Below are 17941 nucleotides of genomic sequence, written 5' to 3'. Positions count from 1 at the left end.
GGAATGCATAATTAGGGTCTTTACGCACCCAAATTTAAGAGAATTACACTTGATTTATCATGTTAGTGTGTGTTCACAAAGCACAACTTTATCAATTAAAAATGTGTATCTAGTTACTAGTTAATCTGGAGTGTCTAGCTTACAAAACATGCGGGAACTATTTAGGTATATTGCCCGGGGGGAAACAAGGAATAGACATACTGAAAAAGCTTGACAACTTGGTGCAAGGACTCACTTTAGCGGAATACAAAAGTGGAAAGAGACCTAAAACCAGAAATCTAAAGTAAAATATTTGTCAAACCCTTTATACTCAAAATATTACTACCACCATATTCTTGATAATCCCAGTTGTTTTCTCTGTCAAAGGCATAATGGCCCTATTTTCGGGTTAAAGTAATTTTTGCATGATTTAGAATACTCCAAACACTAATAAAGCCACAAAAATTGAGATAATTATACCACGGAGACCAAAAAAACACTAGGTAATTCTTTTCATTTGTCTAAACTTTCGATTAATAAATTTTTAATATACTTATGTTGTAATTTGTTTAAAAGAGTTACATACCTAATACTTCTTCTAGTGAAAGGGGGCAAGCCAAGCATCCGGTAAAATAGGCGAGGTGCATGCAAAGTTGCTCCGCACACTATTGTTTTAAGAAAAATAAAGATAATTGTAATTTATCAATATAAAGCTTTGGCGGAGATAGTAAACAAGCCATTCATTACACTTCAACTTTTGTACGGGAGAGCTGTATTATAATCCACATTACATCGCACTTTAACTTAAATTGTGGTCATAGGCTTATATGATAAACAAGACTCTTAGATAGTTTATCACCTATCGAAGAGTTTTTGACTATTATTTTTCTTAAATGAAATTCCCTTATTGTCAATTTTATTTTACTCGCGCGAAGTTCATTTTTTAATATACTAAAATCATGCACGCCTTTAAAAACGTCGATATATTATAATATGACTAGCTAATCAGTGGCCACACTAAAATTTCGCTAAGGATATTCAAGATTTAATAACTTTTTATATAGAAAATATAATTTTTCGACGAAAGATGTTCAACTGACTACCCTTCACTGTACGTGTTACGTCACTGCAACTAATAGTCCAAACCGATGAGGAAATAGTAAAATTTATTGCAAACAACTAGCATTTCTAAAGTTTGAACAGAATCATGCACAACTCAATGCTAAAATAAAAAGGCGACAACAACAACATACCAAGTGTAATCCTAAGGCCATCCATAAAGGTTCCTAGGCTATTTGGACACATTGGTCATCGTTACAAAGGTTTATGCATACTTTGACCAAAGATAAGTGTAATAGAATAACCCCCGAGGCTCAAATCCAAACCTAGGGCGTACTTGAAGAGGGTCGTCCGACCGTATCAATTGGTCTACCTTTGTGGGGTAGACTTCCCCATAAATTCAACGTGGTTGTTTCATATAAAATAAAAGGACAATCTATACATATATCCACTAATTTAGAAACATCTACAATAAGCAAGTTATTTGAAACAAGTGAGTCCAAGACCACGCATGCTCAGTATGCAAGAAGTTTAATCTTGATCTTCTGTAATATCCCTACAACATCTTTCATGTTTGTCCTTCTTGCAGGAGATTCAACACAACAATCTAGTTCCACTTTCATGATTGATGCCACAACATCTAGCTCCTTCTTTTATTTGTTGGTGTTACCAAATTGGCATCTGCAACGTCCATTATTGCCTCTGGGAGTGAATAACTCACCCATTGCTTCAAGCTAAGATCTCCCGTGAACATTTTATCGTTAGGCTTTCTCCTTGTAAATGTTTCCATCAACATGATCTCATAACTATAAACATCACATTTTGTTGATATCAATCCATCCAGTCCATACTCTGCAATCAAACAATTGATTTAAAGAAGTAATATGATTTCTTGGTGCAAAAAAGAAGAGAAGATCAATGTTCAAAGCATAATCAAGAAACGTACCCGGTGCAATATAACCCAATGTTGCTAATGTTTTAGTATATAAATCACTCTCATCTTCAGCAAGCAGTTTTGAAATGCCAAAGTCACTTAGGTGTACGACCATATTCTCGTCCAACAAGACGTTACTAGGCTTCAGATCACAGTGAATTACAAGTGATGAGCACCCATGGTGGAGGTATTCCAATGCACATGCTACATCTGTCATTATGCTTAGTCTTTGCATGATGTCTAGGAAGTAGTTGTGTGAATACAACCACTTATCGAGACTTCCATTAGGCATGTACTCGAGTACTAAAGCCTTAAAATCGAGGTCGGAACAACTAGTGATAACTTTTATGAGATTCCTACGACGCGAAGGTTGCGCAAAACTTCACATTCTGTATCAAAACTCTTGAATCCTGCTTCCAATTTCCAATTGAAAACTTTAACTGCAATATGATTCCCATTTCTAAGAATGCCATTGTAAATAGAGCCAAAACTTCCATAACCAATAAAATTACTAAAGTGAGGCAGTTGCTTGGAGCAGTTCATAGTATGAAATTCTTCCTCTTGTTGAGATAGACAATGAATCAGCTTGCTGAGAAGTCCTTTTGCCTCTTCTATACCTTATCCACAAAAGCCCAAAAGTAATAGGAACAAGTACTGGTGCAATTCCCAGTAGAAGAAAAAGAACTAGAATTATTTTCCTATTTAATATATGCTTTGATGAAATGGCGCGTGGAGGGACGCTAAATCTTGAAAAACCACACAATTCTTCATTGAAAAGAAAAAAGTGATTCGAGAGGTTCTTGAAAGGACCCCCCGAGGGTATTTCACCATACAATTTGTTAATAGAAACATTGAAATATTTGAGGTATTGAAGTTTCTCTAAAGACTTGGGAATGATTCCAGATATATTATAATGAGATAAGCCTATAAATTCCAAACCTACGATGTTGCTTATTGAGTCAGGTTTATATCCTTGCAACTTGTTGTGTCTCAACTTGAGATATATCAAATTTTGCAAAACTTCAATTTCTCTAGGAATCCCATTTGAAAATTGATTCATTGATAGATCTATATGTATCATGGCCTTTAGATTTCCAATTTCTGGAGGTAAAGAGTCACCCATATTAGGTAAAGAGTCACCCATATTGTTTGACGGTAAGTTAAGAGTCAGTAAATCTTTCAGATTCCCCAAACTTGTTGGTATATTAGAATTGAATTTGTTGAAACCTAGATATATATATCCCTAAGGGAAGTAGCATTCTCTAAACAATTAGGAAGAGATCCTGAAAGTTGATTTTTAGTCAAGTCTATAACACCCAAGTGCTGCAATTTGCATATATTATCTCCAATAGATCCTGTAACTTTGTTATCACTCTAGTACAAGCCCTACAGGTTTCTCAAAGTACCAATTGATGTGGGAGTTGATCTATCCAAGTAATTTCCAGGAAGATGAAGGTCTAATAAGCTGCTTAAGTTCCCAAGTTCATTTGGAATTCGCCCTTTGATTTTGCAGAAATCGGCGTAGAACTTTATAAATGATGTGGAAAGATTCCCCATGGAGACCGGAAACATGCCATTCAGAGGGTTCAAATGTAGATTAAGAAATGTCAAATCTCTGCAATTGGTTAAAGCTAAACGATGAGTCAATTGTTAAATTGTTTTCACTCAACCACAAGTATCGTATATGAGTCAAATATCCAAGTGAGTTTGGAATCAAGCCAGTGAGTTTATTATTTGAAAGTTGTAGAATAGTAAGTTTTGAACAATTAGAGATTGAATGAGGAATAATCCCAGCAAGACTCGTTAAGCAATATAGATAAGGACTTTTAATGTTGGGTAAGATATAACCTATGTTTGGTGGGAGAGTTCCTGATAGATTATTGAGTGAAAGAGTAATTATTCTCAGCCTTGATATGTTGAAGGATCCATGGCAAGTGAACCACTAAAACTATTAAACCCAAGATTAAAGTGCCTCTAACTCCACGAGATTGCTTATATCTTTGGGTATTTCACCTGTCAACACATGAAGAAAGAACGAATACTAGTGAGTTTAACTAGTAGGTTCAATCTAGTATAAGTTGTAATTTTTTCTACCACTTGGAATACGTACCAGTAAACCTATTTTCATTAAGATATAAAAGTTGCATCTTGGTTAAGTTACCAATTTCCTATGGTAAGGATCCCTTGAGATTGTTCTTTCCCGGTAACATTTTTTGCAGGGAGGAGATATTGAATATGGAGATTGGGAAAAATCCGGTAATCTGGTTTCTCTGCGCGCTTAACTCCACTAAATTAACAAGATTTCCGAATTCTTGCGGAATTATCCCTGCAGTTCATGTGCGAATAAATCCTTTGTGAAAAAAATGAGGTACAATACTACAAGCGTTCATAAGATAATGCTGCAGGATCATACCTGTGAAATGGTTATTTCCGAGAAATAATGTCTGCAAGGTGCTCAATCTTCCAATTTCACTATGTATTGGTCCATCAAACTCATTATTTGATAGAGACGATATTTGAAGTTATGAACAGTTTGACAAGCTTGTAGGCATATGACCATGAAGCTTGTTTGTGGATAGATAAAGCCCTTTGTGTTTTGGGAGACCATTGCTTAAATCATTGGGAAGATTTCCTGATAAGTAATTGTTTGTAAAATCAATGCCTTCGATTCTAGAAACATTGAATGGTATAGAACCCGTAAGTTTATTATGTTGTATGAACAACGAGTTCATGTTGTATAGACTGCCAATTCCTTCCGGAATATTTCCTTGAAGTAAATTGCTAGATATTTGTAAAGTCTCCAACCTTGAGGCCTTCGAGAGAGACATAGGGATAGATCCTATGAGCTTGTTTTTTCCCAAGCTTAAAAATCTCAGGTTTTCAAGATTCCCAATATCTTTTGGCATATAACCTTCTAAGAAATTGAATGCCAAATTCAACATTTCAAGTTTGGAAATATTCGAAAATGAAGAAGGGATGGAACCAGTGAAACTATTATTTTAAGATGGGAAAAGGGTCAAATATACCCCTCTACTTTAGTTTATTGGCTAACTTTGCCATCCGTTAGTCAAAGTAGTCAAATATACCCCTCCGTTAGTCAAAGTACACAGATATACCCCTTAATGGTTGGAAAATCCCAAATCAATCAAAATTATCCATTTAACTAAAAAAAAAAACCATGCCTATCACTTAGACCCGACCCGACCCACAAAACTATTTCCACCCACCCTAATATACCCTCCGTTAGCATTTGTTGTTACTTAGCTTGAAGTTTTTGTGATTTGTGAAGGTTTTGTCACTGCTTTCTGCTTTGAGCAGATTAAAATTAATTTTGACATGGCCAAAAGTTAAATAATGATTTGAGCTAAAGGGAATTTTATGCCAGAGGTCTAATTTTACCAATGGCACTTAAGAAATAAATGTTGATACAACTTACAAGCCATTTATAGAGCATCACATTCATGATTGGGTTCTTTCCACTGATTTGTTTCCATTTGCTGGGAACTTTTATATGTCCTGGGTTCCATTTTCATCATCCAACTGCAGAAACTTGTTTGGTATTTTATAAAGGATCCCTAATGACCAATAATTGATGATCCCATTTGATCCCTTTTAACTTCAGTCAATTTCTTGTTTATTTTATCCGTAAAATTAGTTTCTAAGTAATTAATACAACTGTTCTTCCGTAAAATACCAAACAATAGAGGGTATATTAGGGTGGGTGGAAATAATGTTGTGGGTCGAGTCTAAGTGATGGGCATGGTTTTTTTTTATTTAAATGGGTAATTTTGATTGATTTGAGATTTTTCATCCATTGAGGGGTATATCTGTGTACTTTGGCTAACAGAGCGGTATATTTGACTACTTCGACTAACGGAGGACAAAGTTAGCCAATAAATTAAAGTAAAGGGGTATATTTGACCCTTTTCCCAAAATTTAGAAATTGAAGTTGTTGTAAAACCCCCAAACCATTCAATAATGTAGCTACGTATAATTTATCCATTACAAGCTTTGGCTGGAGATAGTAAAACAAGCCAATTCATCACACATCCAACTTTTGTACCAGAATTCCAAACTACATACTGCTTCAGTATACACCATGGGCCATAGGCTTATACATCACATACACAAACACAAGTATTATAATATGACACTAATCAGAACGCTTAAATACCCTCGATATATATATCATTTTCTATATGCACAATATAATATTTCAACAAAGGGCGTTCACTGACCACCCATCACTGTACGTGGCTACGCCACTGCAGTTAACAGTCCAAACAGATAGAGATCAGCACTTCCGAAAAATCATCATTGAAGGTTTCAGGATTTAACTTTTACTGTGAAGGAAGCTGAGGAGAAGTTGATTAACCTCATCAGGCGATTGTTCTTGAACAAAATGAGTTCCTTCAGGCATAAAGGTTATCTCCAAATTTGGTGCCAAACTTTTCAGTTTTTCGCTACTAATGTATTCTTCCATTCCTGGAAATTTGAGGACGTAATCCTTCTCACCCATTATTAACAGTGCTGGAACTTTAACCATTCGTTCTGTCACATTCATTTCTTTGCCCATGGCCCTATAGTTAAAAAAAAAAAAAAAAATGGTTCATACTAAACCAAATTAAGATGGTATCGATGAAATCATTCAATAGTTAATCAATTAGTAATGAATCCCAAAGTTGAATCTGCTGTGATTTGACCTGCAATGATTTACCTAAACAACTAGCATAAAACAATGTAATACTTATAAACATATCCTATTGGCTGTTTCAATCTCAAATGTCAAACCATTTCGATATCAAGAAATTTTTTCTTTTTTTAGTTCAATATTTGTTGGAATTGACTATATTAATTTGACAGCATAAGCTGCAAGGCAAGAATAGATTTTTTTCATCGAAGGCCGGAACAATATGCCCGAGCTGTCCTGGTCCTGTTAAAAGTAGGATGTTAGCCAAAATACAGGGTAACCACAGCTAGAGAACAAGTTGGGGAAGACAATGGTTTAGAATCAACATGGAGAAGATGATCCAGTTCTTATGGTGGCATGTCAGTTTCATTTCAGGGGTGGAACTAGAGCAAGTTCTGCAACTGAACTCGTTGTTTTTCATCGAACAATATGCAGAAATTTTTTGGTTTAATTTGATTTTCAATTTGGTTCGGCTTTTTGATTTTCCGTGAACAGCCATACCTATAAGGAACCTTCAAAGCAGTCTGGAATCCTGATTTCTCGTATAAAGCTCCATAGATTGCTAGATCTTTTTCACTTAACCAAAAGGGCAGAGGAGTGCCTGGTTCCACCAAATCTAGGATTTCCTGATTTTCGTCGGCTATTGGTAATTCACTTCTAGAGAAGGAGATGTAGATTTTCCTTACAACAGTTTTAGCATCAAATCGACCAAAATCGGCCTCAGCTCGCCCTGGTTCCTGTAAGAAAAAGAATCTCAGATAGATGTGAAGGCAGCTGAAATTTATGTTGCTCGGAATCTTCAAAAATGTTGTCGGATGCGTGTTGGATGCTCCTAAAGTAGTACTCCCTTTGTCCCAATTTATGTAACACTCTTTTCTTTTTAGTCAGTCCCAAAAAGAATGACACATTTCTATTTAGTAACAATTTAACTTTAAAATCCCCATTTTACCCTTAATGAGATAATTTATAATCATACAAATATCTATGACTTATTTTGGACCACAAGTTTCAAAAGTCTTTCTTTCATTCTTAAACTCCCTACCCAATCAAACGCCTTCACATAAATTGGGACGGAGGGAGTATATTTTTTAAGGATCCGGCAGCAATAGTCTTGGAGAGTTCCGAGCAATATATTCTAGAATATGTTATTTTGAAGGAAGCACATAGCAAAGTGGAAAACTGTACCGCCCATCTTGAGATATAGAAGCCTTCTGGAAGGTATTTGTCGTAGTCGGATGGACCTGGGAGCATAAATGGTACCCCCATGGTAACAAATCCGGAGACTCTCTCCTCATGCAAAACGACGAATAAGGAAGTGACAAAAGCTCCAAAATCTTTACCAACGAGAAAAGCCTACATATATGTGCGCATACATTTGTGAGGGTGAGAGAGCGAGAGACTATGATGAGCTGAGTAATGCACATTGCGCAGTAATATTCCTGCCAATATTGGTTAGCACTAACACAAAACTTGTATTGAACAATCATGTCACTGTTCAGAAGGACAAACATATGCTCTAGGAAACTGGATATGGGTAAGTCTATTAACTGCTAACATATCTCATTACAGAAAACGACCATTTAGATTGAAATCGGAGAGCAACCAGTACAAGGACATGCATGCCTTATTTTGTATTCCCATTAATGTTATCAGAAGCATAGCGAAGTTACAGGTATTAGGAGAAACTAGGCCACTCAAAGACTGTAAAAACCCAACCCCTCTTTTTGAGTATCTATGTGTCGTTGCTTGATTTGAGGCTTCGCATAGGTTCATATAATGTTTCTGGAGTTATTGACATGCTCGGATCACAACTCGAGGGGCTCGGGGGTACTTCGGCACCATTGGTGGATGACTGAAAAAGCAAATCTTCCTGGTGCTGGTTCCTCTTTGGCGACCACGAAGGTGTGAATTCTCAGTCATCGCGACCACGGGAGAGTGATTGCGACCGCAAAGGGCACTCACCTGGTCAACATCCTATCAAGCCTTGTGCACGACCGCGAAGCAAGGGCCGCCATCGTGATTGCGTCACAGGGACTGTAGCATATAAATTGCTGAGTTCGAATTCCAGCAACAATTTTAAGAGAAATTTTGGATTTTGAGCAAGGGGCTCTCGATTTTTGGATCACAATAGAGCGGAGTTTCAACCCCATATGTAAGGTATTGATTCCTTGCATTGGACGTATGATTATGCTTCTTAAATACTAACCCATCAAACTTTAACTAATACTAACATATATAAAGAAGACTAATAAAAAAATCTCAGTGCTTTTCTTCCTATTAAACATATTCCTCTGCAACTAAGCAGAATCCAAGAACTGCAATGCCCAAAGATAAAAGGGCTCAAATATTTTAAATAGTTCACTGATTTTCTTCCTATTTAACATATTTCTCTGTAACTAAGCAGAATCCAAGAACTGCAATGCCAAGGATAAATGCAGACGTGGAGCCACAATACCAGGTAAGAATTTGACGAATTCAGTAGTTTTTGCTTAGACCCCATATTTTTACTAAGAACTGCATTCAATGTACAAATATTTAATTGCAATACTCACTCCAATCCATTTTACTGGTCATGTTTTTCTTTGTACACCCCGCTAACTTGTGCGGACTATTCATTTTTGCTGCCGCACCCATCTCGAATTTGCAAAAACGGCAATTTGACTAAATTATCCTTTCTTTGATCTCTGTTTAATACTAGTCTCTTTTTCACCACAATAATCTCTCCCCGATTTATTGAGTAAGCGTAAAGATGGAAACTACAACAACAACAACAACTGTGTAATCACACGAGTGGGGTCCGGGGAGGCTAGAGTATACGCGGACCTTACCCCTACCTTGGGAGGTAGAGAGGCTGTTTCCAGTAGACCCTCTGCTAAAATAAAAGCAAATGAAATCTAATAGTAATTAATTATCTCTTGGTTTTGAAAAAAGACAACTATTTTACACCATCTATTTTTAGTAAGGACGGGAAGTAAAATGGACCGGAGGGAGTAACTAAAACGGGCACCGGGCTCAAATATATAAAAGAAATGGTACCTTTGGAATGCTGAGAGCATCAAGGAGTCCAAGGAGGTCATTAACAAGACCTACAAATGTTGTTTTTTCAGGTACTCCCGGCTTTCCGGACAACCCATAACCTCTGTAATCGAAAGCAATGGCTCTAAAACAACCAGATGTGGCAATGGCCAACATTTGATACCTCCAAGAATACCATATTTCAGGGAACCCATGTAAGAATACTACAACTAGAGATGTAGAAGATTCACTTCCAATTTCAGCTACATGAAGTTTTAGCCCATTCACTTCTATGAATTTATGCTTTATTTCATCCATTTTTTCACTGAAATAAGAAGTAGGTAGCTACATGAGATTTTATTGGTTTTACTACAAGTAGGTAGCTACTTTAATATTCTAACTTACATAGGTAGTCTCTCCTTTTCCAACTATTTTGCAATAGGACAACTTTATCCTGCGTAATTGTTTTGGCTCAAAAATACCCTTGTCGTTAATCAATTTACTCAAAAATGCCCTCCAACTACCCAAGTAGCTCAAAAATATTCGTCCTACTAACGGTTGCTCTAAAAAAAGAAAAATAGGGTCAATTTTGCAATTGAACTGTTCAAAATGGGATGATTTTTTTTTCCTTATATAAACAAAAGAAAAGTTACACATTTGGCCGGGCGGTTCAAAATAATCACATCCGCTAGCCAAATATACACTATTTTGCATATTTTCTGTATATTAGTTTTTATACAAAAAATATATATTTATCATCTATTATTTTGGTGGGCGGATATACAGCATGCTTATTCCTAAGAAAAGGATGGTACCTTTAGAATGCTGAGAACATCAAGGAGTCCAAGGAGGTCATTAACAAGATCTAAAAATGTTGTCTTTTCAGTTTCATCTGGCTTTTCAGACAACCCATAACCTCTGTAATCAAAAGCAATGGCTCTAAAACAACCAGATTTGGCAATAGCCAACATTTGGTACCTCCAACAATATACCATATTCTGGGAACCCATGTAATAATACAACAACTGGAGAAGAAGAAGATTCACTCCCAATTTCAGCTATATGAAGTTTTAGTCCATTCACTTCTATGAATTTATGCTTCATCTCTTCCATTTTTAATAAGAAGGATTGTAGATATTATTAGCTTTACTAGAAGTAGGTAGCTGCTTCATATGTTCCAACTTATATAGGTAGTCTTTCCTTTTCTAACATTCCATGTGATAACATTCTATTTTGGCAAAAGGATGGAATATATCTCTAAACTATTTGAAATAGGGAAGATGCGCTCTATGTCTATTAGGAGAAAATATTTACGCCACGTAGCCTATATTTTGAGTTTGTTACCCAGTTTAGCCCATATTGTGTATAAACACCCTTTATATACTATTATACAATTTTATACAAGGTTGATATAATGCTTTTCTCAGGTGTAATGTTGTAAAATATTGTATATTGGGCTATGTGGCATAATATTTTATGTTGGGCTGCATATTTTTAAAAATTTCTTGAAATAGGTCAATTTTACGCTTTGTTACATTTTACACAAAAATGCCCTTGTCGTTAGTCAATTAACCAAAAAATGCCCTCCAACTACCCAAGTAGCTCAAATATACTCTTCCTACTAATGTTTACTCTAAAACAAGGAGAAATGGGTCAGTCTAGCTCAAAAATACTCTTCCTACTAATGTTTACTCCAAAACAAGGAGAAAAGGGTCAGTCTTGCCCTTGAACTATTCGAAATACGACGATTTTGCTCTATATAAAAAATGGGAAAGTTACACATCTGGCCAGGCAGCAAAAAATAATTACATTCGCTAGCCAAATATACAAAAATATACACTATTTTGTATATTTTCTGTATATTCGTTTTTATACAAAAATTTTACATTTATCGACAATTATTTTGGTGGGCGGCTATACACTGTAATTATTCCTAAAAAAATATGATACCTTTGGGATGTTGAGAGCATCAAGGAGTCCAAGGAGGTCATTAACAAGATCTAAAAATGTTGTCTTTTCAGGTTCCACTGGCTTTTCAGACAACCCATAACCTCTGTAATCAAAAGCAATGGCTCTAACACAACCAGATTTGGCAATAGCCAACATTTGGTATCTCCAAGAATACCATATTTCTGGGAACCCACGTAAGAATACAACAACTGGAGATGTAGAAGATTCACTTCCTATTTCAGCTACATGAAGTTTCAGTCCATTCTTTTTTTTTTTTTTTTTTTTTTTTTTTTTCCAAGTTTCAGTCCATTCACTTGTATGAATTTACGCTTTATTTCTTCCATTTTTAATAAGACGGATTTTAGATATTATTAGTTTTACTACTACTAGATAGCTACTTCATATGTTCCAACTTATATAGGTAGTCTTTCCTTTTCCAACATTCATGTAATAGCATTCTATTTTGGGAAAAGGATCAAGAATACCTCTGAACTATTTGAAATAGGTCAATTTAACCCTTCATTATGTTTTTGACACCAAAATGTCCTTGTCGTTAGTCAATTAACTCAAAAATACCCTCCAACTACTCAAGTAGCTCAAAAATACTGTTCCTACTAACGGTTACTCTAAAACAAGAGGGAAAAAAGTTAATTTTGCCCTTGAACTATTCGAAATGGGACAATTTTGCGCTATGTAACAAAAATGGAAAGTTACTCATTTGGTAGGTTGGCCAAAAATAATTACATTCGATAGCCAAATATACAAAAATATACGCTATTTTATACAAAATAGTGTAAATTTTTCGTTTTATATTTTATGTATTTATATACAAATATAATATGTTATTATTTTGGTGGACTGCTATGGAGCGTAATTATTCCTTAAAAAAAATGGTACCTTTGGAATGCTAAGAATATCAAGGAGTCCAAGGAGGTCATTAACAAGATCTGTAAATGTTGTCTTTTCAGGTTGCTGGCTGTTCAGACAGCCCATAACCTCTGTAATCGAAAGCAATGGCTCTAAAACAACCAGATTTGGCCATGGCCAACATTTGGTACCTCCAAGAATACCATATTTCTGGAAACCCATGTAAGAATACAACAACAGGAGATGAAGAGGATTCACCTCCAATTTCAGCTACATGAAGTTTTAGTCCATTCAGTTCTACCAATTCATGGTTTATTTCATCCATTGTTATTAAGAAGGATTAGAGAATTTACTAGCTTTACTACTAGTAGGTAGCTGCTTCATCTGTTCCAACTTATATATGTAGTCTTTCCTTTTCTAACATTCCATGTGATCGCATTCTATTTTGGGAAAAGGGTCAAAATACCTCTAAACGTTAAAATGCTTTACTTGAGTTGAGGGTCTATCAGAAACAACCTCTCTACATTCACAACATAGGGGTTAGGTCTGCGTACACGTCACCATCCCTAGGCCCCACCTGTGGAATTACGTTGGGTATGTTGTTGTTGCTGTTGGTCAAAAATACCTCTGAACTATTTAAAATAGGTCAATTTTACCCTTCGTTACGTTCCTGACACAAAAATGCCTTTGTCATTAGTCAATTAGCTCAAAAGTGCCCTCCAACTAGCCAAAAAGCTCAGAAATACCCTTCCTACTAAAGGTTACTCTAAAACAAAGGAAAAAGAGTCAATTTTGCCCTTAAACTATTCGAAATTGGACGATTTTGCACTATGTAACAAAAAAGGAAAGTTACACAATTGACCGGGTGACCAAAATAATTACATTCGCTAGCCAAATATACAAAAACTATACTCTATTTTATACAAAATAGTGTAAATGTTTCGCATAAAATAGTGTATATTTTTTGTGTATTAGTTTTTATATACAAAAAATATACATTTATCGACTATTAATTTGGTGGGCGGCTATACAATGTAATTATTCCTAAAAAATATAGTACCTTTGGGATGTTGAGAGCATCAAGAAGTCCAAGAAGGTCATTAACAAGATCTATAAATGTTGTCTGTCCAGGTTCTGCTGGCTGTTTAGACAATCCATAACCTCTGTAATCGAAAGTCATGGCTCTAAAACAACCAGATTTGGCAATGGCCAACATTTGATACCTCCAAGAATACCATATTTCTGGAAACCCATGTAAGAATACAACAACTGGAGATAAAGATTCACTTCCTATTTCAGCTACATGAAGTTTTAGTTCATTCACTTCAATGAATTTATGGTTTATTTCTTCCATTTTAATAAGAAGGATTATAGATATTATTAGTTTTACTACTAGTAGGTAGCTAATTCATATGTTTCAACTTATATAGGTAGTCTTAGGGCTGTACACGGTTTTGGTTAAAACCAAAACCAAACCGAAAAATTTAACTAAACCGAATAAAAAAACCGACATTTGGTTTGGTTTGGTTTGGTTTGATATGGTTTTAAATTTTAAAAACAGATAATATTTGGTTTGGTTATGGTTCTATTAAAAAATAACTGAATAAATAACCGAACCAAACCGATAAATTATATACATAAATTTTATAATTATTTATATGTATAATATTACAACAACAACCACAACCCAGTAATCCCAGGTCTAGGGAGGGTAGAGTGTACGCAGACCTTACTCCTACCAAGGTAGGACTACTTTCGAAAGACCTCGCTTAATAAAAAAGCATAAAAAGAGGTCGTATAAGGCTAAGAGATTCAAAGCGATATGGAAATGAAATAACGCAAGCGATAACGGTATAACGCCGGATAATCGCACAGAAATCAGATAATAGCGTAAATCGTAGCTCGTAAATTCTCGCGATAATGCGACTACTAATAAGAAAGGATAACGAGACTATCTACTAGACTTTTACCCTAATCCGGGTCCTCCAAACCCTCCTATCTAAGGTCATGTCCCTCAAGTCAGAATCCGCGCCATGTCGTGTCTAATTACCTCTCTCCAATACTTCTTCGCATACCCCTACATCGTCTGAAACCATCCATGGCCAACCTCTCACACCTCCGCACTGGGGCATCTGTGTCTCTCCTCTTCACATGCCCAAACCATCTCAATCTCGCTTCTCGCATCTTGTCTTCCATCGAGGCCACTCCCACCTTGTCCCGAATATCCTCATTCCTAATCCTGTCACTCCCTGCGTGGCCACACATCCATCTCAACATTCTCATCTCGGCAACTTTCATCTTTTGAACGTGAGAGATCTTAACTGGCCAACACTCCGCCCCATACAACATAGTCGGTCTAACCACCACTTTGTAGTTTTTCATAAATAATTATAAATAATTTATACCTTTTAATCATTAATTTGATTTTTGGTCTACTTATTTCACATGATTGTTTAAGGCCCGTGTTTTTAAGAATATGTCCAAGCTCATGTCTTTAAGTCTTTTAACTCTTTTAAGTGTTAAGTGTAAGTAAACCTACTAACAGAAGCTCACGTTAGAGTCTAATGTCTTTAACTTAAATTTTTAGCCTTTCTTTGTCAACCATTTGATTTTAGGTTGTTTCTTTTTTTTTTTTTCGAATTTATACCTTTCTTTTTTCTTATCTGAATGGGTCCTAAACTTCTAATAATTTTTCATATGAAAAGGACAGGGGTTGTAGATTTAGAGGTTCATATAGAAGATACTTTAGTAACATCAGCATTTGCTGCAACTCAAGCATACGGTAATGCCCTAATACTTCTTCCGTGAGTAATCCTCCTAAAAAGCGAGTAAAAGAACAACTCCGTAGTCGAGACCAAACTCTTGGGGATAATGATAGAAAAACATCCGAAGTTTGGGATCATCACACAAAGTTTTTTTAATAAAATGGGAGAATTGAGGCAAACCGCAAGCATCGCCTCAAAGTTTGGGATCATTACACAAAGTTTTTTTATTTCATATATTTTATTTAATTTTATATGTTTAATTAATATGTATGTTTGTAACAATAACTAAAAGCTCCTAGCTCTACTTTATGTATTAAGAATTAATATGTACTAAGTTAGTTTTGTTATCAAAGCGCGCTTTTAGGTGCGCTTAACTAAAGCAAGGCTCAAAACATGTTGAGCGCTTTGCCTCGCTTTATGTGCGCTTCTGTCGTCATCAAGGCTCTAAGACATACTTTTCCTTGTGTATTGACAAGATGATTGATATTTCACTTTATCGTTATATTTTTACAATTTCTTTGTCCATATATTTGTTATTCATGCTTACTATTATTAATCTTGGACTAAACATATATATATTTGTATTATTGTACCAATGCGCTTTTTTTCATTAAAGCGCACGCTTTATTTGCGCTTTGCGCTTAAAGCTCCAACTGACCTTAGAGCTTTTTTGTGCTTTTTGCTTTTGATAACACTGGTTAGTTTTTACCTCTATATGTAATAGTTTAGCAACTTTGGGTAACTTGAGTACTACACTATCACTAATAGTGAAAATGTTTCTATGATGTATGTTCCACCTTAAACTATAAATAAAAGTTATCGTTTGAACAAAAAAAAAAAGACATGTCTTTTTCAACTTTTTAATGTTTTACTGATAAGTCTCATGGCTGCTAGTCATAAACCAAAAAATCGAACCAAACTGAACCAAACCGACAATAACCAAACCGTTGGTTATTTGGTTATGGTTTTAGACATTTAAAAACCGACTAAATTGGTTTGGTTATGCTTTTTTAATCAATATCCGACCCAAACCGAACCATGAACACGCCTAGGTAGTCTTTCCTTTTCTAACATTCATGAGATAGCATTCTATTTTTGGAAAGGTTCAAAAATATAACTGAACTATTTGAAATACGTCAATTTTACCCTTCGTTACGTTATTGACACAAAAAATGCCCTTGTCGTTAGTCAATTAACTCAAAAGTGTCCTTCAACTAGTCAAATAGTTCAAAAATACCCTTCCTACAAAATATTACTCGAAAACGAACGAAAGGCCTGTTCAAAATGGGACGATTTTGCCCAATATATATAAAAAATAAAAAAAAATAAAAAAAAGGGAAAGTTACACATTTGCCCAGGCGGCAAAACATAATTACATTCCCTAGCCAAATCTACACTATTTTGCATATTTTCTGTACCCTAGTTTTTATACAAAAATAATATATTTATCAACTATTATTTTTGGTAGGTAGCTATACAGTGTAATTACTAGTAAGAAAAGAATGGTACCTTTGGGATGTTGAGAGCATCAAGAAGTCCCAGGAGGTCATTAACAAGATCTATAAATGTTGTCTGTCCAGGTTCTGCTGGCTGTTCAGACAATCCATAACCTCTGTAATCAAAAGCAATGGCTCTAAAACAACCAGATTTGGCAATGGCCAACATTTGGTACCTCCAAGAATACCATATTTCTGGAAACCCATGTAAGAATACAACAACTGGAGATGAAGAAGATTCACTCCCAATTTCAGCTACATGAAGTTTTAGTCCATTCACTTGTATGAATTTGTGGCTTATTTCATCCATTTCTTTTTCACTTCAACTTTAAAAGAGAAACAGTTTCCTTTTCCTATTTTTTTTTTTTTTTTGTGTGTATCTGAGTGTAAAGACACGTGAGATGACTATTGCTATCCTTAAAAAATATCGGACATCAGATCATGGCTTGCCACGTGGCAGGCCGTTTAGGATAGAGGACATTTTATAACCCAATCTTTGAATTGTCGGGAATCATGAATTTGCAATTTTCTTCACATAGAAAAGGGAAAAAGCACAAGATCTTTCATATATGTAATAAAAAAAGCTGACCCCTTAATCAGAAGTCTCATACTTGAATTAGTGGCCCCTACGCAATACGAATTCGGATTAGATTAGTTAGAGTTGTGGTTTTTGATATCGAATGTAACACGTAATTCGTACCTTTAAAAAGCCACGTTCACGATTGGGACTTAGAAGACGTACGAGCAGTTGTTGGAATTAAATTCTTTTCAATTCAAGAAACATCACTTTTTGCGATCAATTATACGTTCGTATAATTGAATACCTACTTTTTCCTCCGTGAAAATTTAAAATTTGAACTCCCTCCATTTTAGGCTACTTCATCTTCATCTTCACCCTATTTAATATCCATCCCCATTTTTGTTATCGAAATAATATCCATTATAAACGAAAAATCTCAACCGAAGAAAATCCACATATGATTGAACAACTTGTTAAAGAACAACTTTTATAAACGAAAAAATCAAGAAAAAAATGAAAAATCAAGAAAGAAAAAAGGAAAAATGCGGAAAAAAAATAACAGATGAAAATCTAATCTTGTTAAAGAAAATACGATTGGAGGCCATTCTTGTTGGAGTTGCTACTTGTTGGTTGGAGTTATTTCGTTTTTTCGCGGTTGCTCGAAAT

The 17941-nt window shown here is 35.3% G+C and overlaps 2 protein-coding genes and 1 pseudogene across 4 annotated transcripts; all 3 read right to left on the bottom strand.

The window, feature by feature from the left end:
- Positions 1-1566: 1566 nt before the first annotated feature.
- Positions 1567-3529, bottom strand: LOC132038209 (receptor kinase-like protein Xa21; annotated as a pseudogene).
- Positions 3530-5994: 2465 nt separating this feature from the next.
- LOC132036075 (uncharacterized) lies at positions 5995-13863 on the bottom strand. 3 transcript variants are annotated; one of them, XM_059426304.1, is made up of 5 exons: positions 13555-13610; positions 9699-10002; positions 7848-8015; positions 7164-7399; positions 5995-6552 (listed from the first exon to the last, which is right to left on the bottom strand). In XM_059426304.1, the coding sequence occupies exons 1-5, from the start codon at positions 13593-13595 to the stop codon at positions 6306-6308; spliced, it is 996 nt and encodes a 331-aa protein (XP_059282287.1). In that variant the 5' UTR covers positions 13596-13610; the 3' UTR covers positions 5995-6305. The 3 variants fall into 3 exon arrangements, with proteins under 3 accessions (XP_059282287.1, XP_059282286.1, XP_059282288.1); XM_059426303.1 differs by lacking the exon at positions 13555-13610 and adding an exon at positions 11628-11696; XM_059426305.1 differs by lacking the exon at positions 9699-10002 and having other exon boundaries at positions 13555-13863.
- A 2869-nt stretch (positions 13864-16732) lies between these two features.
- LOC132036076 (uncharacterized) lies at positions 16733-17144 on the bottom strand. Its single transcript, XM_059426306.1, has one exon. It carries the CDS (start codon positions 17063-17065, stop codon positions 16748-16750), a length of 318 nt encoding a protein of 105 aa, XP_059282289.1. The 5' UTR covers positions 17066-17144; the 3' UTR covers positions 16733-16747.
- Positions 17145-17941: the final 797 nt, after the last annotated feature.

The sequence above is a fragment of the Lycium ferocissimum genome, chromosome 11 (genome assembly GCF_029784015.1).
Source record: "Lycium ferocissimum isolate CSIRO_LF1 chromosome 11, AGI_CSIRO_Lferr_CH_V1, whole genome shotgun sequence".
NCBI classification, from domain to species: domain Eukaryota; kingdom Viridiplantae; phylum Streptophyta; class Magnoliopsida; order Solanales; family Solanaceae; genus Lycium; species Lycium ferocissimum.
Note: the sequence above shows the minus strand (reverse complement) of the source record. Positions and strands in the feature narration are given on the sequence as shown.